Here is a 24,372-nt window from a genome sequence, read left to right on the forward strand (position 1 = left end):
TTGGGAGTAGACATTGAGGTCCTTTTGGCTTAAAATACCAGAAAGAAAGGGATAGTATCTGCAAGCAGGAGGCTTTAAGACCAAGATTCTTTCAGAAAAGCAAGTGAGTTCTATAGCTGAAGGGAAGTCTTGAGACCAGGAACCCCTTCTGCTTGTGACAGTAGAAACATTACACTGGGAGGGATGATAGGAAAGGCAGTGTCTCAAGTAATCTGTTGAATTGTTTAGGGTCTTAGTAGTTACAATCAGCATCTGTGTTCTGCGTATGTTTTCTTTTTCCAAGTTGATTCCTGGAGCCTGTAATCTGTCAGTTTGAGAAAGGTCATTATAAGCTCCAGTGCAAGTTAAGGTATATGACCCTGAAAATGTTGTGGAAAGAATATTTCTCTTTTTTTTTTCTTTATTCTTTAAATATGGCTTATGCTTCTTCAGTGACCTAAAGAGCATGACTGATCTGTTAATACATATGGTTGTGATGATGTTCTCGGGAAAAGTGGTAGGCTAAGTATATATCAATTTTATTTTCCCTATTTAGATTTTAGTCACCAACCTGGATTTCCATGATGAACAGAAGCGTCGGAACTTAAATGGAACATTGCATGAGCTTTTAAGAATGAATATTGTCCCTATAATTAACACTAATGATGCTGTTGTTCCACCTCCAGAGCCAAACAGTGATCTGCAGGGGGTAAATGTGGGTAAAGTATTGCAAGGGGGTGGATCATGCTTGTAGATAGTACAACACTAGTGTATACTTTACTAATGCCATAATGTGGGACCCCTGAAGCCTGCAGCAGGGAAACAAACATACAAAATTAGTAATGTGTGTGGAAGATACTGGAAAACTATGCTGATCTGTCTGTTTTTGGCATGGTATAGTGCTGTGGGGTGAAAGCAGGGCAGATGATGTCTGCTCTTGCCAAAAGCAAGCATGCCCAGTTTGGTTTTCACCGAATCGTTGAAGTTGGAAGGGACTTCTGCAGGTCATCGAGTCCAGCACACCTGCTTAAAGCAGGGTCAGGTAGTACCTCTGGTCCTGTCACTGGGCACCAAGGTGGAGAATGCAGGTACTGATCACGCTGCTTATCAGTTTGGCGCCACTTTACTGCATTCCAGAAGCATTTGTACTTTCACACAAAGATCACCTTCTAAGTTTCCAGTGGGTGTGAACAAAGTAGCTTAGGACTTGGTAGTGCTGAGGTAGTTTGCTTTTGTATGTTGCAGCCAAGTGTTTCCTAGTTCCTCGCACTATTTAGTGCTGCTGATATGCGTGTGCATTGCAGGTGATTAGTGTGAAGGATAACGACAGTCTGGCAGCACGACTGGCTGTGGAAATGAAAACTGATCTCCTGATTGTTCTCTCAGATGTAGAAGGTTTGTGAGTCATCTCTTTACTTTCTTGTTTCATTTAAGTATATCAGATAGTCATACCAACCTATATTTGGGTTTTACTGATCTCTTCAGTTCATATTTTTTACAGGGACAATTACAATGTACCACATAACTCCTTAAGGCGTATACCCAATCCTGATGTTGTTGCATAAGCCTGCAAAAGACTGTCTGACACACTGTTGAATCTGAGTGGGTGAGAACGTATGAACTTGAGACTTGTTCCAGAACCCAGAATACCATATGAACTATGGTACTTCTGGTAGCTTCTCAGAATTGTATGATATAGTCATGAGTAATATGCAGGATAAAGGCTTGTGTTTAGAATCAGGAGTATAAGCCAAATATTATTCTATGATAGATTGTTTCTTCTGGCAGCAGGTTCTGTCTTCCAGTGAATTACAAGTACATTACAAGTCCTGGTCATTGCCTTCCAGATACCTGGAACCTGATAGCTTTTTCTGTCTCCCAGACATTTGGCTTACACTATTCTAGTCTTCTGAGCTGTGCTGCTGTGACACGTCTATCACCTATGGCTACTGAAATTCCTTTTCTAGAGAGAGGATGGTAATGGGTGCAGTTTCAGATCAGTGCAGTCCACATCACCCTTTTCGTCTTCTCCAGATGGGTTTCTTTCAGTGGATCCTGCACTTTGGCACGTATTGTAGGCCCTGAGGAGGAAGGAGATGCCTTTCCATAAGCACAGTTTCTTTCAGATTCAGCTGGATTTCGTGGTTGATTCTAGTTGAAATGTCTGCCTGAGGACAACTCATAAAAGCAACAGTCAAAACAACTTGTAAAAAAAATATTCACACCCAATACCACCATCCTTCAAAAGCTTATTCATTCATTCTGACATCTGGGTTATGGAAAGATGTGTTTCACCTCCTTCCCAAGCTATCAAATTGTAATGCCAGTATTTGTTCACATAGAGTTTCTGGGAAGTGTGGTGATAGAGTTTAGGTTTAACTTCCTAGGTAAACCAAAGTGTCATTCAACTCCAGACACAGTTAACATAAAATTACTAGATTTTTTAAAAAAAACTAATAACAGTATGTCTCTGGAGCATTCTGTTCCTTCTTGGCCCAATTCGATAGTTAACCTCTTTGCGTATTTCTGAATTGCCCAGTTTATCACTGTACAACCCAGCATTCAAGAACATCATCTGAGATCTTGGTGAGGAGGGCTATCCTTTGCCTGTTTAGTTGTGGGCTTGTATATGTAAGCCCTGATTTTGAACATATAAAAACTGTAAACTCTGTAACCTCAACCAAATGTCACTACCTCCCACCTTCATGCTGCTATTCAGTATGAGTTTTCAGTTTCTTACTTGTGCTTTTGGTGAAGCTCTATTTCCTGAGTCTGCCTGTTAAGTGTTTCATGCTTTCAGTCCCGCAAAAGCAGGGTTCCGTGAAAGTTTTCAATCCTGTAAAGTGGAATACAGCTTTTCAGCCTCATGGATATTTTTTTTTCCTCATTTTTTTGTGGGTGAGCTTTGCAGATGAGGATATATAACACTAACAGACTTGTATTATTTATTTCAGGACTCTTTGACAGCCCTCCAGGATCTGATGATGCAAAGCTCATTGACATATTCTATCCAGGAGACCAGCAGTCTGTAACATTTGGAACCAAATCCCGGGTGGGAATGGGAGGCATGGAAGCCAAGGTAGAAATATGGAACATTTGTTTTGTTATTGGGAAGGAAAGGGAGGTGTTGGAAAGGGAGATAGATGTGATTGTGCTGCTGTTCAAATGGATCTTTGACAGGCTGCAGAAGTGGACAGACAGGAAGCTTGTGGAGTTCAACAAGGAAATGCTGAGTCCTACCCCTAGGGAGGAACAACTCCATCCAGGCTGAGGAGTTGACTAGCTGGGGAGCAGGGTCACTAGGACCTAGGGGATAATGTAGTTCTGGTAGACACCAAGTGGAACATGAGCCAGCAGTATGCCCTTTCGGCAAAACAAGGCAAGAGCATCCAGGGTTGCATTAGTAAGAACGTAGCCAGCAGGCTAAGGGAAATTATTATTTCCCTCTACTTAGCATTAGTGAGACAGCATCTGTAGAATTGTGTCTGGTTCTAGACACCGCAGAACAAGGACGTGGCGTACTGCGGTGAATCCAGTGGTGAGCCATGAATACGATTAGAGAATCCAAGCATCTGTCACACTAGGAGAGGCTGAGAGCAGGGACTGTTTACCCCAGAGAAGAGAAGATTTGTGTATAAACACCTGAAGGGAAGGTGTAGAGAAGACAGAGCCAGACTCTTCTCAGTGGTATCCAGGCAGCAGACAAGAGGCAATGCGCACAGACTGAAATACAAGAAATGAAATTGAAATGTAAGAATTTTGTGGTGAGGTTGCTGAAGCATCTGAGCAGGTTGCTGAGAGAGTTTGTAGAATCTCAGTGTCTGAAGATGTTCAAGAGCTGACTGGATGGTGTCTTGAGTAACTTGCTCTAGCTGACCCTGCTTTGAGCAGGTGGTTGGACTGTATGATCTCGAGATCCTTTCCAGCCTCAGCTATTCTGCAAGTACCCTGGAATGGTGTATCTTTAGCTTCTCTCTTAGGTCCATGTGAATTGAAAAGAGTAATGAATTATGTTCCAGTAGTTTGTAAAGTGTGACATTAGGAACTGTATTAAGTTGGTGTTGCGTTGATCCTCACTTCTTTTTTATGTGATAATCCAAAGATATTGGGAATCCCTGTCACTTGAATCTGATAGGATACCTCTGTCTCCTTTTTGAGTTTGTACATGTGCTGCTTGCTTCTAAAGGATATATTGGTGAAGACCAAGGTACTTCAGTTTTTGAGTACAAGATTGGTAGAGGTAGGAGGGCCAATGTTTTAGTGCTGTGTACAGTTGGATGCCATTATTATTCATTGCTGTGAGTGCATAAACATGGGTGTGGTGTGAGACCAGCAGATGTGTCTCATGCCACGGGGGTATGCGCTACAGGAGTGGTAATGGGTGTTGGTTTCCTAAGGACACTTCTGGAAGGTTGTCTGTAAAAGCTGAAGTAGATTTTGACTAAGCAGGGAAAGACTTCTTCACCAGTTAACCTATGTTTTATTTCCTTTTCTGAAAAATCATGCAAGGCGTACTTCAGTATCAGAGCATGGAATGGAAGGTGGCAAAAGGAGCAGGCATTTGAGCGTTCTGTTGCTAACTATGGGATGTACAAAGCTTATTTAGAAACAACTTTCCCTTGATCTAGCTTCTGGAATAGTTTAAATGATTCCAGGTATTGAAAGGAAAGGTGCCAAGGTCAGAGAGTACTTGTATTGCAAAAATAATAATCTGTTAGAGGTGTTTGGTATCTTTAAGTATGAATCACATAGAGTCAAATGTCAATGCTGCTGTTATAACAAAAATTTGTTACAATTGAGAAATGGCTGATATTTTTGGAAAACTGTAACATGAATAATAGAATAAACAGATGGCAGCTCAAAGTACAAATCTTGCTTATCACTGTGAAATTTGAGCAACAATCCAGCGGCTGATATTTTTTGCGGTAGTTGATTTTCATGTGGTAGGCATATCTGACAGGTAGTGTCTCCCAGTGAATATGGACTGTAATACCCAATTGTAGAACCATTTTGGGAAAGTGTAGAAGTGAGGAAGCAGAGAAGCTTTTGCGGCAAAATAAATGACAAATAATTAAATGCAGTGGTAGGATAACGCTGCCCATACCTTGATCGGCAAAAGAAATGAAGGAGACCACAGGCAGTATGTCTTCAGCAGGTAACATCTGGGATTTGGGTTCGTTTTTCATGAACCAATGAAATGTTGGAGTGGGGAAAATTTTAGAGAAATCATGTTGTGATGCCTTAAACAGTGGCTCATGTGTGTGGAAAGAGGCTAATCTTAGAGCTAATCAGTACATGGGGATTTCAAAGGACCCGTACTAATAAGCTAATCCTGCTGTAAATTTAACATTCTGTAGAAGGACTAAGCAAACTTCAGTATGCCAACACTGAAGTTCATAAAGGGAACTCAGGTTGCCCTTCATGTTAGGGCAATGCCTACAAAGATACTGCCCCTGAGTTTTATAGAGCTGTTGTTGATCATGGTGCCTGCCTCCCTGCCCACCTTCCATGACAGCCTTTAGCACACAGGTGATCTGGTAGTATCATTGATCTCAGTTCTCATCTGCGTGTGGACATCAGATTGATTTTGTTTCAGACTTCCTTCTTGCCTTAGATGTTAATGCATGTTGCTTGTATACATTGCTTAGTACACTGCAGTCCTGACCTTTGAAGATGACTCCTAAATGGTATACTTGGAGAATCCTCCTCCAAAATAATAGCAAGAAGGGGAAAGAATGCCAAATAAAAAGCACATGATTCAAAAGAAGCATGGTGTCTTTGGATAGCGCCTGCTGAAAGAAACCACTATTAAGATAATAGGTGTACTCCCAAGCAAAAAGTAGAGGCAAATAAATAAATAATCCAAGGAAAACATGAATCGGAAATGTGAACAAAGTAGGTAAAAACTTTGTGTGGAAATCTGAGTAACTCTTCAGCAAACTTCCTAGTTTCACCAAAGGGTTATAAACAGTGATGATACCTCTACATCTTAATCAGACCCATGAAGAGTACTTAGGCTGATCAAAATTTAAGGGAGTAATTCAGACAGCTAAAGGTATTAAGTAATACTGTTATGTTATATGGTAATGGCTAGGACCTGAGCAAAAGCAGCGCTCCACAATACAAGTAATACCATGTGGTCACTTAAAGTGGGTTCATTATTGATGGCTAATCAATGTCAGGGAATTTGACAACAGAATCTTTTCGAAAAAGAAAATTATGTTTCTTCAAACAGTGGGAAGAACTTGCAAAATAAGGTAATGGTGAAAAAGCCTGTATGACCAAAGTGCCCTTGCACAAGTCTTGAAAAATTAGGTTAGGAAGATTTGAAGTATGCATATGAAATGGCAGCTAGTTAAGGAAGGGAAGGTAAAGTGCAAATACATGATCTTACTCAATGCCAACATTATGGAAGTTCCTGAAGTGTGTTGAATGCTCTTTAAAAGCATAAGTGATCTATCTGGGGATCAAAGTGGAACAAGAATTCTTGTTGAGAGTGGTGATTCAAATAAGTGAATTTCCTGGAACTGGCTCTATCCTCTGCTGTAGGTGAAAGCAGCTCTGTGGGCCCTCCAAGGAGGCACCTCTGTAGTGATTGCAAATGGAACCCACCCAAAGATCTCAGGTCATGTCATCACAGATATTGTGGAAGGGAAAAAAGTTGGAACTTTTTTTTCAGAGGTAAAACCTGCAGGTGAGTACAGAGGTAATAATATACATTGAGAGTTGTACAGATTTCCTGAAAGGCTAGAGCTAAAATTTGGCTAGAGCTGTAAAATAACTGGGAAACCACGCTGTGCTTGAAAAATGGATTTTGAAAGGTATTTTCTAAACTAGAGAATAGAAAATGTTGAATCCTATGCAGTGGTTCCCTCCAGATGATAATCAGACTTACATTTGAAGAATGCAGTGAGTAGAATTGTTACCATTTTCAGTCTTAGGGGTTATCTTCTAGTATTGAAGGTTTTGGTGTGAAAATGTGGACATAGGATGTGTTGCTGAACTAAGATAGTGTTTAGTTTAATTTCTTATCATAAAATTCTTTTACAACTGAAGTCTTCCTGGTACGATAGGTAGGAATCAGACCAAAGATCTGTGACCTTAGCAGAACAGGACAAATACTTCTGACTCGTGCATTAAGCCAACCAGATTTCTTTGTGTATAATAATCCTCAGTGGATTTCTTGTATGAATTTGTTGAAACAGCCTTTGAACGTATGTAAAGACTTTGCATCCATAGGGCTCTGTGTCACAATAGTCAAGAACCTTTATTAGATACTGTGTGTAAGTTCTGGAGCTAGAACTATATAAAAAACTGCTTGCTTTAATTTGGGTTTGGGAGGATAGGGAACATTCTGAATTTTCTTCGTGAGAGCTTCATTTGGTGCCCCTACTTACCTATATGGGCGATAAACCCCTGTTCAACTTTGAGATGTGAGACATCATCTTTCCCCTCATCATCTCTCTTCCCTGTGGAAGAGGTTTGGTCTTAGACATTTTGTACTGAAGCCGTCTCAAAAACTTGGTCATCCCTGTTTCTCTTGTTTGAAACTGTTTTCATTCTATTGTGGCATTTTTGAGATGGACAAAAATAAAAATTTCATATAAAGGTGCAAATGAAGTGTCTAATTTGTGTGAGATGGCAGGACAAACTGAGTTTTAATGAGATTGATGTTTTCTCTTATATTCTCTAGGCCTTTTCTAATAATTCCAAACATTTAATTTGCTTTTTATAGAACCACAAAACGGTGTGGGTTGGAAGGGACCTTAAATTTGATCTAGTTCCAAACCCCCTGCCATGAGCTGGAACACCTTCCAGTAGACCAGGTTGATCAAAGCTCCATCCAAACCAGCCTTAAACGCTTCCAGGGATGGGGCATCCACAGCTTCGCTGGGCAGCCTGTTCTGGTGTCTTGCCACCCTCACAGTCAAGAATTTCTTCCTAATATCTAATCTAAATCTCCCCTCTTTCAGCTTAAAGCCATTCCCCCTTGTCCTGTCACCACATGTCCATGTACAAAGTCCCTCTCCAGCTTTCTTGCCGGCCCCTTTAGGTGCTGGGAGGCTGCTCTGAGATCTCCCCAGAGCCATCTCTTCTCCAGGCTGACAACCCCAACTTGCCTGTCTCCACAGCAGAGGTGCTCCAGCCCTCTGATTATCTTCGAGGCCTCCTCTGGACTCGTTCCAACAGGTCCATGTCCTCCTTATGCTGGGGGCCCCAGAGCTGGATGCAGTACTGCAGGTGGGGTCTCATGAGAGCGGAGTAGATGTTGATGTTCATTGAAATGATGTTTTCATAGTGTTATTTGTTACAATACTAAGGTCTGATTTTTCCTTTTCCCCTCTACATTGCTTCGTGTTTACCTGGTTTGAATTACGCTTGCTGTTTCATGAGCTAGTGATTTGGCTGCAGAGGAAATCACAGAATAGCCAGACGGCTGAGGTTGGAAGAGGCAATGTCACTTGGTCCTACCCACTGCCCAAGCAGGTTGCCCGAGACTGTGTCCGGACAGCTTTTGAATACCTGCCAGAATGGAGACTCCATAACCTCCCTGGGCAACTTGTGCCAGTGCTTGATCATCCTCGCTGTGCAAAAGTGCTTCCTGATGGGAGGCCTGTTCTATGTTTCAGTTTGTGTCCATTGCCCCTTGTCCTGTCACTGGGCACCACTGAAAAGAGCCGGACTCCATCTTCCTTACACCCTCACTTCAGGTTACTTGCACGTACTGATGAGATACCCCCGAGCCTTCTTTTCCAGGCTAAACAGTCTCAGCTGTGAGCCTTGCCTTACATGAGAGATGCTCCAGTCCCTTTATCATCTTGTTGGCCCTTTGCTGGACGCTTCCCACAGTGTCCCATGTCTCTCGGGTATTGGGGAGCCCAGAACTGTGTGGTCTATGTGTGGCTTCACCAGTGCTAAGTAGAGATCTGGGAGGACCATCTCCCTCAGCCTGCTGGCAGCTCAGGGCATGGTTAGCCACCTTTGTGGCAGGGACATGCTTCTGGGGTGTATTCAACTTGGTGTCTACCAGGGCCCCCAGGTCCTCCTGAAAAGCTGCTTTCTAGGAAAGAGTGTGATAGTGACACTTTTCAGTTGTTTCCACTATAATAAATTGGTATCAGCAGTGCAGCTTTTCATCTTGTGACACCATTGAGTCGCTTACAAATATGGCGAATGGGGAAGGTCCCTGTGGAACTTTACTGGCACTCTTCTGCTATTGTGGCAAAGTGTTTACTCCAATCCTCTCTCTGTCTTCTATCTTCCAAAGAACACTCTTTGGAAATTGAAGTAACTTTTGAAAACCAGATATATCTACTTACATACATGTTATTTTTCTCAAAGAACATGAAAACATACCATACTTTGTAAAGTATGACTTCACTTTAAAAAGTTGTTTTAACACTTCTTAAATAAGTCTATTTTATCATGTGTCCACAAGTTCTTCTCTTACACTTCCCACTATACCTCTTGATACTTAGTCTCTAACATGGAATTCCTGCTCTGGCAATTTCCATGGGACCCTTGTTAAGTAGTCATATTTATCACTTTCAAGTCACCTGTTTTACAGGCAATTTCAGGAGTTAAAAATCACAACTTAGTTTATCCTTGAGCTATTTGTGAATTCTTTGGGGAAATGCTACCTGAACCTGGTGACTAGTTTTGAAATAGAAGCAAAAGTAACCTGTTCCGTATCATTTCAGTTTGAGCCAAATTCTTTGAGGTCCTGCCAGATAAAAAGAAAACAAACCCCATCTTTCTTTTATAGTAACCATTCTAAAATGCATACAGGGAGAAGGAAAGCACTTTTTCTGCGAGCTGTTACTCAGATTGGGTTTTGGCTTCCATTATTGTTTGCGCATTCCCATCCTATTTTGTAATCCTTTCTGTTCTCCTCCACTGGATACTTAAACTTTTTTAAGTTTGCCTCTCTTCCTTCAGTAGCCTGTCATGCCCTGAGACTTAGCTGTCCTGGTGTTCTTTTGCTCTTTGTCAAGTCTTTTTGATACATGGTGCACACTTGCCTCTGACATGGTGACCTTACAGAATCTCTGACTCTTTACATTTGGGGACCATAGCAGTATTTTTGTGTCAGGTACAGATTTTCCTGGTTTAGCATACAACAGATTCCTTGAATAGGTCTGTTTAAGACTCTGTACCTGCTTTCCTGCTGTGAGCAAAGAATCAGAAGATGGAAGGACTAGTGTTCACTTCCATATGTGCTGTTATTTTGTCTGCATAGCATATTTTTGGGTTTTTTTGCAGGTCCTACAGTAGAGCAGCAGGGTGAAATGGCTCGAGCTGGTGGCAGGACCCTGGCAGCTCTACAGCCTGAGCAGGTGACAGAACAATATGGCCTCACTTGTTAAGCTTGTGAAATGTATAGCAAGTTTTACAACATGGTGTTATAACACAAACGGGCCCTGTGAGACAAGAATCTATTCTTCATGTGCCGGATCCATCATTTGGATTGTAGCATACTTTAAGATGAGAAAAGCAGAAAGATAATGTACCTTAGGGCTATGAAGTAATATATAGAATCATAGAATCGTTAAGGTTAGAAAAGACGTTTAAGATCATTGAGTCCAACTGTTAACCCAGCACTGCCAAGTCCACCACTAACCCATGTCCCTATGTGCCACGTCTACATGCATATCTAAACCTCCCCTGGTGCAACTTGAGGCCGTTCCCTCTTGTCCTATATATGCTTGTTACTTGAGATAAGAGACCAACACCCACCTGCCTACAACCTCCTGTCAGGGAGCTGTAGAGAATGCTAAGGTCTCCCCTGAGCCTCCTTTTCTCTAGGCTAAACACCCCCAGTACCCTCAAACTACTCCTTATAAGACTTGTTCTCTAGACCCTTTACCGGCTTCATTGCCCTCCTTTGGACGCATATGGTTTCATGTAGGGTTTATAAAAATCTTATGTTTTGAATATTGTTGAATATTCAAATTTGTTGAATATCACACAGAAATTAATTGTGATCAGAGCTGCCAAAGAATTGACTGGAATAACTTGCTCCATTTACTCCTGTGTGTAGTGTATGCAAAAGAGGAGCTGTATACAATCAATTGCTGCTCTGCAGCTGTGTAGGTAAAACATAGCATCTATTGTGAAGAAGACAAGGTGGTCTTAAAGGAAGAACATTGTGAGTTTCATGAAGAATATTGGGCATGGAAAACAAGATAATAAGCTAAGTAAAGGTTTAAGCAGTGTTCAGCCTTCTATTTCAACGTGATGCAGGCTAGAAGAATCAGCTGGCCCCAAGTATTCAAGGAGTCAAGACAGTGAGAGGATGTGGTCAACATAAATGGACTGAAGTGGACTAGATGTCAAATAGCATGGTCTTTGTGTAAGAAGTCAGTTCAGAAACTACTTTCTTTTTCAGAGAGCAGATATTATTTATCGTCTTGCGGACTTACTAACTGACCAGAGAGAAGAAATTATTTTGGCAAACAAAAAGGACTTGGAAGAGGCTGAAAATAAAGGTAATCTTTCAAGTCCTTCTGTGATAATCCTATTGTCTTGAACCTCTCTGGGCCTCAACGGAAATAAACAGAACTAGTATCTTCTGTCAGTTGAGGTGGGTAGTATGGCTGTCACAGATTAGTGAACACAGGATCTTGAGAGCTTGTCAGTGTAAACAGTTGCAGCTTCCTTAATTACATAAAACAGATGCCTTCACTAGAGAAGATACTGAGGCCTTGCAAAACACTTAGTGCATTGTAAAACAAAATAATAAAAATAAAATAATTCTCTGTCTTGCCAAAGGAGGCTCACTTTAGAAACAGAATATAACAAACATCATCTCTGTTATTGTCATGCATAAAGTGAATGTTTTGTTGGCTAGTTGGATAATGTCTGGCTCCTGAGCGGGAAGACTGTAATCTCTATGCTTAAGCTGATGCTCTCCAAAAAGAAACATGTCCCCTTCTGATTAAGGAAGGTTCTCTTTAGGTGGCTTGGATTAAACCCATTCTTCTGTGTTACACTGATGCATTCATTGGGAAGTTGGAATTGGAATGTGTACATATTGGGATAGCAAATGTATGAAAGTGACACATCATGAATTGTAATAACTTTGTGGAAGACACCAGGAAACTGTTTTTTACTGACCAGAGTACTTAAAGGAACATTGCTGGGTTAACTTTCTGTCTGACCATGTTCAGACTAGAAAATTCAGGCAGTTCTTGCCAAGTCTGAACAGAAATGCTGTGCATGTGTCTGTGTTTTGGGATTTCTGTCTCTAAAATAGAAAGATGAAATTATTGCCTGAAACATTCCAGAAATATTGCAAGGGTAAAAATTTGTAAGACATTCAGACATACAGCAGTACTCGAAATAGGACATACCTTTTCTTTGTGGATGTTGATGTTGCATCATGTATAAATCACTTAAACTGTAGTAAGTGGAAATGTGGTGGTGGGTGACATCATTATCACATTTGAGTGGTTTTATTGTAGCTACCAAACTTAATGCTGTGTGCTTTTAATCTCGGGAAGGTTTCTTGCCTAGCGTGTGGGAAGTACCTGAATTTTGCTTAGGCTCACCACGTGTTGCTTTTGCTTGAGGCTAGACAAACCAATCTATCTCAAGGACAATTTTTTCTTTCTTCTAGGGAGATTGGCACTTCCGTTGTTGAAACGTCTAAGTCTGTCTACATCAAAGCTGAACAGCTTGGCTATTGGTCTGCGTCAGATTGCAGCATCCTCACAGGACAGTGTTGGCCGTGTAATTAGGCGAACACGAATAGCAAAAGACCTGGATTTGGAGCAGGTGACAGTGCCTATTGGTGTCCTTCTTGTCATCTTTGAGTCCCGTCCTGACTGTCTTCCACAGGTATGTAAGTAGGGCAGATTACACTGTTGGGAATTCTTGATTACAAAAGAAAGGGTATTTCTGTTAGCGAGCAATTGGGAGGCTGCAAGAAGTCTTGTCTCAAAAGACTTTTTCTTGGATTCTCTAAAACTGATTTTTGTTGGCATCCCTGTTTTTCCTGCAGAGAGGTTCTCGGGACTTGCTTCTTCAGTGTTCAGAGTTATTCAGGCCTGGTTTTTTGTTCTTTTTTTTGTTGTTCCTTTTTTTTTTTTAACCTGACATATAGAAGAAGTTATAGTCATCTTACATATCATGTAAGATCTATATCAGATATATATCATCTGTTATATTCAGATGGTGCAGTTCCTGTGTGTCTTACATGTTCAGTGCCCAACTTGCAGCTCAGGAGGCTCCTACCAATGAGCACTTGTTTTATCTGTCCACACTGCATACAGGTTAAACGGCAGGTTGGGATTAAACAGGAACTGTTTAATACAGATGCTAGTATTAATTGTAACTGTTAGGAATACCTGATGAAAAAAAAATTTAGGAAAGGTTAAGCTCAGAAGTTCCAGGCTTTGAGTGGTCTGTTGTGTACTGATACTGCTTGTGTGCAGTGAGGTGCAGTGATAGCTTTTCCTCAGTTGTAATGAAATGGGTGTGAGGAAGAATGGTGTTCTGAGTTCTTAAGTAGTGAAGTTGCTGGAGAGGCTAGTGAAAATCTCGAATAGTGTATTGTAAGTGATGGATACAGGCACTTCTAAAGGAAGTGAAACTCAACCAGTGGACAGCTTGGTACTTCATGCCTGAATTTTGTGAGCTGGCCCCATTTCATACTGATAGGGAGTATGTTCTAGGCAAAGTTCCTGTGAACCTAAAATGCACTACCCTCTCTTCTGTGCTATTTTTAGTTTGCTGCTGGCTCTGCTCTTCATAGATAACCAGTGTATTTCCTTGTTGAATTCTAGTCTGTCTTCCTGGACTTCAACCCTGGTGTCTTGCCTTTGTGTAGCTGATGTCTCCCTCTTTCTCTTCCCCTTTATCTTATCTTAAAACTTCCACCAGACTGACTCTTGCTGGCTTTTTCCTCCCCGCATTGTTTTACAGACTTGGAATAGCTTGTCTTGGTAGTTGCTTTTCTTGCAACTTCAGAGAATCATCTTTGATACCTCTGCATTTTAACTGCATGGTTTCTGTCCCATGCTGTAGCTAATAATGGGATAGTCTCTGAATGCAGAGGAGCAGTTCCCCCCTCTTAGATTATTACTGCACCTCGTGCTTGTTTGGGTAAGCGGTTATAGGGGAAATTTTACTTTGCCCTGGAAGAGTACGTGCTCAATTTGCTCCCTGAAGGTAGCTTATGCAGAGTTAGGTCGGTGCTCAAGAGTTCAGTCTTGAGTTGCAGGTCTCAAGAAAGGTGAAACAATTGCAGCTTACCATTTAAGATATAATAAGTTTCTAATGAGCATATACAAATAGTATGCTTGCCTCTAATACTTACAAGGCCAAATTGGCAGCATCTTCCACAAACTGCTTCCTACAGGTTCCACCAAATCCAGTTGCTTCTCTGAAGTATAGCCATGCTCTACTGTTCTTTGAAGGAACTGAACTGTTTTGAAACTCCTTTTGTTCTCCTTTTAATCACAAAGCTTTTTAATTTTTTTGTCTTAATTCTTAAATTCTTTTTATTTTCAGTTTTTCAAATCAGTTCATAACTTTTCTTCTGCCTGCAGAGCAGAGTCCTTTATTTAAATAAGCATATTTGTTTAGCTTTCCCTTGTGATACTGACCTTTGGAGAGGCAGATAACTTGCAAGATACTTTCAAAATACAGACTGCTGCTTAGTGTCTAGTTTTATTAAAGACACACAACTTCTATGTAAGGCAGGCTACCTAGACTATTACACTTGAGTGTATTTTTCTGAACCATTTCTTATTTTTCAGTATTGCTTTCAAATTGCTGACAGCAGGAAGAGATAGAATATCAAACGTTGTTATCCGCTTGATATCAGAAGGGGAAAGGAGGCGACTGGGGAGATGTATCTGATAGGTTTAACATTTTCCTGTATGAACTGGTGTCTAAAGTGTGACCCACTAAGCTAACTGCTTGTTAGGTGTCAGCCTAGATAATTGTGTGGTCCACATCTCAACAGCATGCAATTGATACACTAATGAGTGCAGGTTTGGTGATGATACATATGGATTATGGTAATGATATGTATGATCTTTCCCAGGAGGTACAGTAAAATAACTTCAAGTGCTTAATTTGTTTGTTCTAAAGGGTTCTGGAGAGGAGGTGATCTTGTTTTTACAGGAGTGCTATATTTTTTTTCAAATAGATAGACAAATTTTGAGGCCATTGTGAACGGGCTTGGGGTGAGGAAGACAAAAAGGGATACAAAATTAAAATGTCTGGGAAGAGAGCTTTATCATGTCTGATGCACTCCTAAGTAGAAAAGAACAAAAACCTGAAATAAACAATAAGAAACCTGCCACCACCCCTCTGTTAAGGAAGCTTTCAGTTTGGTGGGAAAACACCAGTAAGAACTAGTGTCTGGAGATAAAACAAATTGGGTATATTTTCAACAGCAGAAGTAATTTTTTATCTAACCTCCAAAAAGCAGTGGCTGGTTTGCAGCATGTTTTTGAAATACGGTCTAGTTACGTTGCTGGACTCCAGTGGGTGAAATCTGATGCCTTAAACAGAAAGTCAACAATATCAGTCACTTCCTTCTGGTTATAAAGATGAAAGCAAAGGGATACAGGCGATGCTAGGCCTATTGTCTAGAATGGTTTTTTTCCCAGACCTCTTGCAAGTGTTGTCTATTTATGACTTCTCTTTTAGAAAGCACAATGAAAACGTTCTTCATGCTCATGTGGAGAGTTCATTAGCCGCTTTCTGCCAGAACGGTTAGGGACAAGAGTTCTTACATGTAAAATTACTCTCCTTGGGGTGCTTGCCCACAAAGCTACCCAATTCATACCAGAGCCTACATCCAGGGTTTCTTCTAACTTGTCTGCTGCAGTCTCCCTCTGGCAGTAGTACCCTGAAAATTCAAGTTTGTTCCTGAAAGACTTAACACATTTCATTTCTGGATTTAAAGGTACTGTTACTTTTAAGGATGTTTTTGTGCCATAAATGTAAAACCATAGATTAACATTAAGTAAATCAACAAGATCAAGAATCCTGTTCTTATTTTGTGAGTGTTATTCTGACAGATTACTTTTTGCCTTCTTATTTTTGGGGAGGGGTTTGTTTGGGTTTTTTGGGGAGGTTTTTTGGTTGGTTGGTTTGGTTTTGGTGGGGATTGGGTGAGGGTTTTTTGGGAGAGGGGGAGGGGTGGTTTTGAAATAAATATTTTTCTGATAGGTGTCTGCTTTGGCCATAGCCAGTGGAAATGGCTTACTACTTAAAGGAGGGAAAGAGGCAGCACATAGCAATCAAATCCTTCATCATCTGACACAAGAAGCACTCTCCATTCATGGAGTCAAAGATGCAGTGCAACTAGTAAGTGTCTAGAATTAAATCAACAATTTCTTTGCTATGGTATGTGTAAAAAATATGGGCAGAACTTGAGAGTTTGAACCATAGACTTTTTGTATTGCAACTACCACAGGTGAACACAAGAGAGGAAGTAGAAGATCTCTGCCGTTTGGATAAGCTGATAGATTTAATCATTCCACGTGGTTCATCACAGCTAGTCAGGAATATTCAGAAAGCTGCTAAGGGAATCCCAGTGATGGGACACAGTGAAGGGATCTGTCATGTGTATGTGGACACAGATGCCAGCGTTGAGAAGGTCACACGAATAAGTAAGCTGGGAGAGGGTGACTTGAATCTCATGGGTGTAATTGGAGTTTGTATTTGGAGTATGTGATATGGGTATGGTAATAGATAATTCATATGCTGTTCAAAATCTTTGTTGTAAATGTTATGTAACCAATTATCTACTCTTAAACCTCAGTCAGAGACTCGAAGTGTGAATATCCTGCTGCTTGTAATGCTCTAGAAACTCTCTTAATTCATCGAGACTTGCTGAGAACTCCGTTGTTTGATCAGATCATAGACATGTTGAGAGTAGAACAGGTTAGTCACTCATACTTGTGTTTTGTTTTGTGGTTGTGTTTTTTCCTAACACTTTAGAAGCGTTCGGTCTGGCTGGTATAGCCCCGTTTAGTTTTATGATGGCATAACACTTAAGTTATCCATATTTCTCTTTGTACACGTAAATGGAGAACTTTCTCTGCCTCTCCACGCAACCTCAAGTTTTTCTATAGAAATTACCTGAAAGCAGCTTCTTCAGGACAGCTGCATGCCATTACTGGGGTACGAATACTTCTACATAGCAAAAATTATCTTCTGCCTTAGAAGAGCATATACACAACCCTTTCTCTACCCTTCTTCATTCCGAATTAATTGCTGTTAACCTCCCAGACAAAGCCTCTTCTTGAATCTGTTCACTTAGCTTCTTAACCAAGTGAATTCCCTTTCTGTTTTTCTCCTTTCTGATCCACACTTTTTTTTTTTAAACCTTTCATCTTGCATGCCCTTTATCCTCACCCACTTTCCCTCCTGGTATGTCAAAGAAAGAGCAAAAGGCCAGTATACTAAATTAGTTGCCTTGACATGGGTAATGTTTTGTCAGCAAAGGTAGCAGAGATGCATCAGGAGAGAAATATCCATGAAGCAGTGTGAATTGCACATAAATCAAGGATTTTCACAAAGCAGTATGTATTTGGCAAATAGTGTGTACAGGCAGTGATTAATGCAGATAAAATAGAGAGGACATATGTTTTGATGATGTTGAAAGGGTCATAGTAATAGAATCTTGTAGGTAGTCAGGAGCAAGTCCTCACTTAATGGATTTTTCTTTTTTATGTCTTTTTTGGTAGTTCTTGGGAAGGGTAGAGCAAAGGGTAGATCTCTGGATTTTGGACGGGAGGAACGTGAGCGAGGACTAGTGCATTTCCATTACCACCCACCCAGCTCCTAATATAGTAGAGAGGATGTTATCTCCTTCTAATCTGACCTGACAAGAAGAAACATGCAAATATGGGGCAGGATTATGCAATTAAAGTAATTTATAGTTGCAAAAGAAAATGCCATTTTACAGACACCTTCTTAAAAGCCTTCAAATGTCAAAATCTGAAGACATGTGCCCTATTTTCCATTTATGTTTGCCTTGTTAAAATTACATGTGTTTCATTTGCATGGGGATTTCTCTGCTGTATCAGCTCTGAATTCTCTCTCATTGTTTAGGTGTCTTGGCTGCTATGATTAAACTCAGAGCTTGATAATGCGTTAGGTCTTTTTTATAATGAATGAAAAGTAGCTGTGTGAATATTCTTGGTTTGGACCCAGTGACTCCTTTGTGTCCAAAACACGTGCTTCATAGAGGGCTGGTGTCAGTTTACAAAATCAGAGGGTAAAACCTGTTTGAGATTTGAAGTCTTTTGTAGGTGCAAACTTGGAAGCATTCCTGTAGTTACTCTCTACACTGCAGCTGCTTTCTTAAAATACGGGCTGGCCACAGTGTTTTAGCTGTTTTCCCAGTACTGATGTTGTACTGTCCTCCTGCCTGATGACTTTCCCTATAAGTGATGATTGCTTTAAATAATTTGAAATGCATCCTGAACTGGGAGGCATGTCATGGTAGGTAGTCAGCCTAGCATATAAGCTGTTGTACCTTGTTGTTAGTTCACCAATCTACACTCTGGAAAACTTAGCAGGCTTTATTTTCTTACACTGCATGCAGTGAACATTTGATTCACAATGTTGTGGATTAACCCCAGTCAGCAGCTAAGCACCATCCAGCCTCCAACCCTAAAGTGGGACAGGGGAGGAGAAGAGGAGCAAAAGCAAGGAACTTTGTAGGCTGAAAGACAGTTTGCTAAGTGAAGGAAAGAGGAAGAAGAAAGGGGGAAAAAAATCCAACCCCCAAACCCCCACAAAAGCGAGACAAAGCTAATTACTCACCATCTGCCAGAAGCAGACCAATGCCCAGGTAGTCTGAGCAATGCCTACCTTCTTCAAGACCCCCCTTCCTCAGTTTGTATTGCTGTGCATAGTGGTATCCCTTTGGTCAGTTTGGGTCAGCTATCATGGTTGTGTCCCCTCTCAGCTTCCTGCACACTCCCAGCCTTCTTGCTAGAGGGACAGAGTCGGGGGAAAAAGGGAAAGCTTTGATGCTGTGCAAGCTCTGTTAGCCAACAGCCAAAGCATTGGTGTATTTTCATCACTCTTTCAGTCACAAGTCCAAAACATAGCAACGCAAGGATTGCTATGAAGAAAATTAACTCCATTCCACACAGAGTACAAGAAGCCACACTTTCACCTGGAAGACATTGGTATGGTCAGCAGCACAAAATGTTTCTGGTATTGCAGGTCAAGATCCATGCTGGCCCAAAGTTTGCATCCTACCTAACATTCAGCCCTTCAGAAGTGAAATCTCTCCGCACAGAATATGGGGACCTGGAGTGCTGCATTGAGGTGGTGGACAGTGTCCAAGAGGCTATTGAACATATCCACAAGTATGGAAGTTCTCACACAGATGTTATCATCACAGAGAATGGTTAGTGATCAGTCTCCTTCCTTAAGCTGCTGTTTTGGTTTGACTGCCAATTCTTGGTATTGGTGTAACTACTTACATTTCAGTAGTTGTTCTTCTACTGGGTCTGTAGTAGGCATACCCAACTGGAGGCCTATGAGCTAAATATGCCTACAGTCCTGTTTAGCTCAGAGAAAACATGCTGTGTGGCCCTTATTCCAGGATGTTAAGGATGTTAATTGCTTGAGCAATTGGCTGATGGAAGTCAACATGTGCCCTTGCCAGAGAAATTGCTTTGTGTTCCTGTATTGTGTAGACTTAACACATCACAGGGTTTTGCAGGAACATCTCTTGAATCCTGGTGATGTCTTTAGGCCTCTGAAGGCTGATGAGGTGAGCTTCTAGAGTACGTCACTGGAGGGAACAGGGATTATATGGAAGATCAGACTTTACCCACTTTGTCTCCTGATGTCATTTTTGTGTCTTGCAAACAAGGACCACAGATGTTTTCCCCCCCATCTCTTCAGTCCTTTACTTCCCAATTCTATGTCCCTAGTATAAAAGCTACGTTTATCTCAATTTGCCGTTTCTTGCCTCTTTGTTGTGAACTTGTGCTCCTTTATGCAGCTCTGTGTTGCTGCCATCCCTAGCACCTGTTCGGCATGCAGCTGGAACACTGTGGCAGTTCAAAACCTAGCTAGAGCTGTGCCCAGCCAAAGGCTGATTCTCAGGCCAAACCAAGCCTGGAACTCCCGAGGATCAGCTGCAGTAAGGGTCATGTTAATGGGTGTGTGACTCAAGCAGGCTTCTGTGCCTGTACCTGCTGCTGAGCTTAAACTAATGTCGCTAAAAGGCATGCATTTGGTACCATAACCCAGTGCCATGGCACCTGCTGCACCAGTGATTTGCTAAGGAGTGTACTGGAAATGGAGCTGATCTTTAATGTTGCTAGGAGTGACTGACCTGAAGCTCACCGCTTACAGACAAGGGAGCTCTCCAGAGGACTAAGACTTGCATTAACTCTTCTTGAGCATGCTCAGGGCTTGCATGTTCTGTGTTAAACTGGGTTGGTTAGCTGATTTCATGTAGCATTTCTGCATTGTATTTCCCAAATATTACCTGCAATACGAATTGAGTTTAGGATTTTTCATTATCTGGAACAAGTCCATTTTGAGATTATTGCAGAGTTGACTCTAGTTTAATTGTCTCAGTTTGACTGCAAAAAACTGTTGTTTGAGGCAGCTGTCCTTTCTCCCCAGTCACACAACTATCCCTGTTTTCAGGTTCTAGACTGGATGTATTTAGAATCAGACATTTCTTTGCTTTCTTCTAATCTCTGCAAGCTTCTTGTAACATTTGCAGCTGTGACTCCTTGGTAAACATACTGGGAAGAAGGTACAAAATGAGCATGTGTTAGTGCAGGGTGTTTAAATATTAATTAAAATATAATGTAAATGTAATTAAAATTAGTTTTAGATGTTAAGGGTTACATGTGAAAGTTGTGTTGTTATATCTGTTCACTGTGTTATGCTGTGTTTATTGGAGTGCATGATTATGCTGTATGTACTGGATTTTATTTTTTTCTCTGCATCTTTCCCAGAGAAAACAGCAGAGTTCTTCCTCCAGCATGTGGACAGTGCTTGTGTGTTCTGGAATGCCAGCACCCGATTCTCTGATGGCTATAGATTTGGACTTGGTAAGAGAGAAAATGCTGCAGGGATGTGACTGTAGGATTTTCTGTTGTGTGAAAAGTGTGACAGTGAATCCTGGTTAGTCTCTGATCTTACTGGCTAATACAAGGTTTTCAGGAAAGGTGCCGTAGGAAAAGTTGAAGCTTAGACGCTTCATCCATGTGAAACAGCAGATAGTTTAGTATCTCTTTTCTGCAAGAACTAGCTAATACTGCTATACAGACTATATAGATTAATTTAGCATCAGGGAGCAAAGATATTCTGCATCCTTTGAAGGTCTATTTGATCAGAATAAGGTATGCTATATGCATGTAATGATAGAACAATGCAACACAGGATCATAAATTGGTGACAGTTTTTCTTTTGATTGTCTTTCTAATGATGCTGTAAAGAATGTCACGCTTTGTTCCTGCTGGGCAGACTGAGCTGCTGTCCAGTGTGCCAGCCCTGCAGTGTTGAGGAATGAAAGGCAGGAACCGAACTATCACTTGCTTAATTAAACAGGTGCACCTACTGTGAATTTCAGAAGACAAGGGAAACATTCTGTCCTGAGGTAGAAATTCACAAATTGACGTAGCCGGCTATTACTGTGTAAGTGGAAACATTTGGTGTTCCATGTGATTAAAAAATTCTAGATAGGGTCTTGCAATATCTCCTCAATATGGTAAAAAAGGACATAAGATCACCATCTGGACTAATTTAGCTTAGGGTTTTTTCCTTTCAAAAAGGATTAAACCCTCAGGAAACAAGTTTAAGATCCATGTAATAGACACCTATCTCTCTTGCACCTTTCTCTTTAAAAGTAACTGTAGCAGCCGGAAGTATAAACATTACAATTTATAATGTAATAGTTAAGCTCCTCTAACTTTTGAATCAAGTAGACATAACTTCCAGCATTTGGAGAGGAGCAGAGAAAGGCAGGTCACTGAAAAGCAGGCAGCTGTTTTTATGTCAGTGTGCAAAACTGCTTAGTATGAAGGGAACATCTTCTGAGGATTAACTACATTGCCTGTTTTTTGCAGGTGCTGAAGTGGGAATTAGCACGTCTCGTATTCATGCACGTGGACCAGTGGGAATTGAAGGACTCTTAACTACAAAGTGGTTGCTGAGGGGGGACAATCATGTTGTTTCTGACTTCTCAGAGCATGGGAGCATGAAGTATCTTCATGAGAGCCTCCCTCTCCCTCAGAGAAATACCAACTAATGACATCAGAGCTCTGGGGGGAAGACCCAGGGGTATAAATATTTCCTGAAGATGTTCAGGCTTCAGGGTGCTCTCTGGGGAGAGAGCTTGTTTTCCATCTTCAGGAACATTGTTCTACATTACTGTGCAGTACCATGAATCCAAAGTGATCCCATCTGAGATTCCCCCCCCGCCCCGCCTCTGTTTCCTTAGATAGTATCTGCAAACTGACCTCACTTTTCCCAGACTTCAAAACATACTTTAAATCTTTCCTTATGTTACCTGTATCTGCTGCATTCTTTTTTTTATCCCACTGCTCCCTATAGCAAACATGCTTGGTGGTGGAATATAATTTTTTTTGTTTGAAGTTTTTTCCTAAGTTTTATTCAAATATCTGTTCTGGAGGACAAACATGATAGTGGTTTTTTTCTTCAGTCTTACAGTTCTGGCAGCTCTTGAAAGCTGGAAAGCTTTACACTTACTGTGTATTTGATCCCTCTTATGCTAAGGGAATAGATGTTCCAAAGTAAGCTTTTGTCCAAGAAACCCTTTATATCTAATTTCTTTGTATTGTTGACTATTGTAGATAAATAGCACAACTGCTACATGGATTTTGGTACTTACTTGTACCGTAGGTTTACATAAAACCGAAGAAAAATAAAACTTCATGTTCCACAGCCCCTCCTCCAAAAGCAATACTACTTCGCAGCTGGGGGGAGGGCGGGGGGGCAGGCCGAGCCCTGGCGTGGGGCCACACTGCAATTGTGGCATTTCTACCCGAGGCTGCTGGCAAGTCACCAGGAGGGTTCAAACTGCCCAGTGGAACAGATGTATGAACATTTTGTATCAGGCGCGATAGATGCCTGCTAAGAGAGTTACCCAGGGAGGCATTACTGGACAAGCAGGAAGACAGGCAAAAACAGATGCCCCCCTCCACACTCCAGGTACCTGGAGGCCTCCCTGGCCTGAACCACGAGTGCCTCCCTAACCAGCTAAAGCTTCCCTGGAGCCTTCCCCAGCCCTGCTCGCCCCACACAAGCCTGCCTGCAGCACTGGGTCCCACATGTCCTCTGCCCACGGGACCCATATGCACTCAGCATCCCTCTGGGTGCTCCCCCACCCCAGACCCCCTGAGGCAACCTCCCTCCTTCCGCCTCACATACTTCTCCCCCTCAAGCAGCCCCTAAAAGTTCTGAAACCATTCATAAATCCTCTACAAAGCCCCCAATGATCCCCTGAACAAGCCCCAACACTGAAACAGTCCATAGTCTGCCCCAACTCCAGAACATTCCCCAAAGCCCCTCCCGTTGTCTTAGAAAAACCCCAAATGCTGTGCCAACAGCAGCAAGCTTGCCCTTGTATACACACTATTCTCATGTAACATGTCATTAGAATCAACTGGGGGGGGAAACAGTGATATCGCCAGAAACTTCTGCTGAAGGAGGAGTTAGAAATGGCTTAGATAGTTACAGTAAACGCAGTTACATCAGGCTGGTGGCCAGTCTCCAGTGGGGTTCCCCAGAGCTCAATTTTAGGGTGAGTGTTCTTCAATGGTTTTATAAATGATCTGGATGCAGGAATCGAGTGCAAATTTTAAGTTTGCTGATGATAATAAACTAGGAGGAGCTGCAGAGTCCCTGGAGGGTAGAGAGGCCTTACAGAGAGACCTGGATAGACAGCTGGGCAATCACCAACATTATGAAATTTAACAAGAGCAAGTGCTGGATTCTCCACTTGGGATGGGATAATCCTGGTTATACATACAAACTGGGGGACAAGATGTTGGAGAGAAGCCCAGTGGAAAGAGATCTGGGGGCTTGGGTTGATGGCAAGTTGAATACGGATCAACAGTGTGCCCTGGCTCCTGGGATGCATCAAGCAGTCTACATTGCACTGGTGTGGCCCCACGTTCAGTACTGCATGCAGTTTTGGGCGCCTCAATAGAAGAACATCAAACTATCAGAGTGTGTCTAGAAGAGGGTGACCAAGATGGTGAAAGGTCTCAGAGTGAGGCTTACTAGTTGCAGCTGAAGTCACTTGGTTTGTTCAGCTTGGAGAAGAGAAGGCTGAGGGGTGACATTATTGCAGTCACCACATTGCAGTCCACGGCTTCCTTAAGGGGGCCAGTGGAGGGGGAGGTGCTGATCCCTCTG

General features: G+C 41.7%; 1 protein-coding gene across 7 annotated transcripts in view; it reads left to right on the plus strand.

Moving 5' to 3' along the window:
- Window positions 1-22,838, plus strand: part of ALDH18A1 (aldehyde dehydrogenase 18 family member A1) — a 36,496-nt gene extending 13,658 nt beyond the window's left edge. For 3 of the 7 annotated variants that reach the window (XM_056351133.1, XM_056351134.1, XM_056351132.1), the window contains 13 exons: window positions 536-694; window positions 1,284-1,374; window positions 2,934-3,058; window positions 6,529-6,673; window positions 10,243-10,316; window positions 11,369-11,468; window positions 12,599-12,819; window positions 16,168-16,305; window positions 16,415-16,610; window positions 16,763-16,884; window positions 19,183-19,369; window positions 20,946-21,041; window positions 22,059-22,838. In XM_056351133.1, coding sequence (XP_056207108.1) covers window positions 536-694; window positions 1,284-1,374; window positions 2,934-3,058; window positions 6,529-6,673; window positions 10,243-10,316; window positions 11,369-11,468; window positions 12,599-12,819; window positions 16,168-16,305; window positions 16,415-16,610; window positions 16,763-16,884; window positions 19,183-19,369; window positions 20,946-21,041; window positions 22,059-22,240 — 1,836 coding nt within the window. In that variant the 3' untranslated portion in view covers window positions 22,241-22,838. The remainder of the gene's footprint in view (window positions 1-535; window positions 695-1,283; window positions 1,375-2,933; window positions 3,059-6,528; window positions 6,674-10,242; window positions 10,317-11,368; window positions 11,469-12,598; window positions 12,820-16,167; window positions 16,306-16,414; window positions 16,611-16,762; window positions 16,885-19,182; window positions 19,370-20,945; window positions 21,042-22,058) is intronic. The other 4 variants (XM_056351135.1, XM_056351137.1, XM_056351136.1 and 1 more) reach the window with 4 other exon arrangements.
- The last annotated feature ends 1,534 nt before the right edge of the window (window positions 22,839-24,372 follow it).

Source organism: Falco biarmicus, chromosome 9 (genome assembly GCF_023638135.1).
Source record: "Falco biarmicus isolate bFalBia1 chromosome 9, bFalBia1.pri, whole genome shotgun sequence".
Taxonomy (NCBI): Eukaryota; Metazoa; Chordata; class Aves; order Falconiformes; family Falconidae; genus Falco; species Falco biarmicus.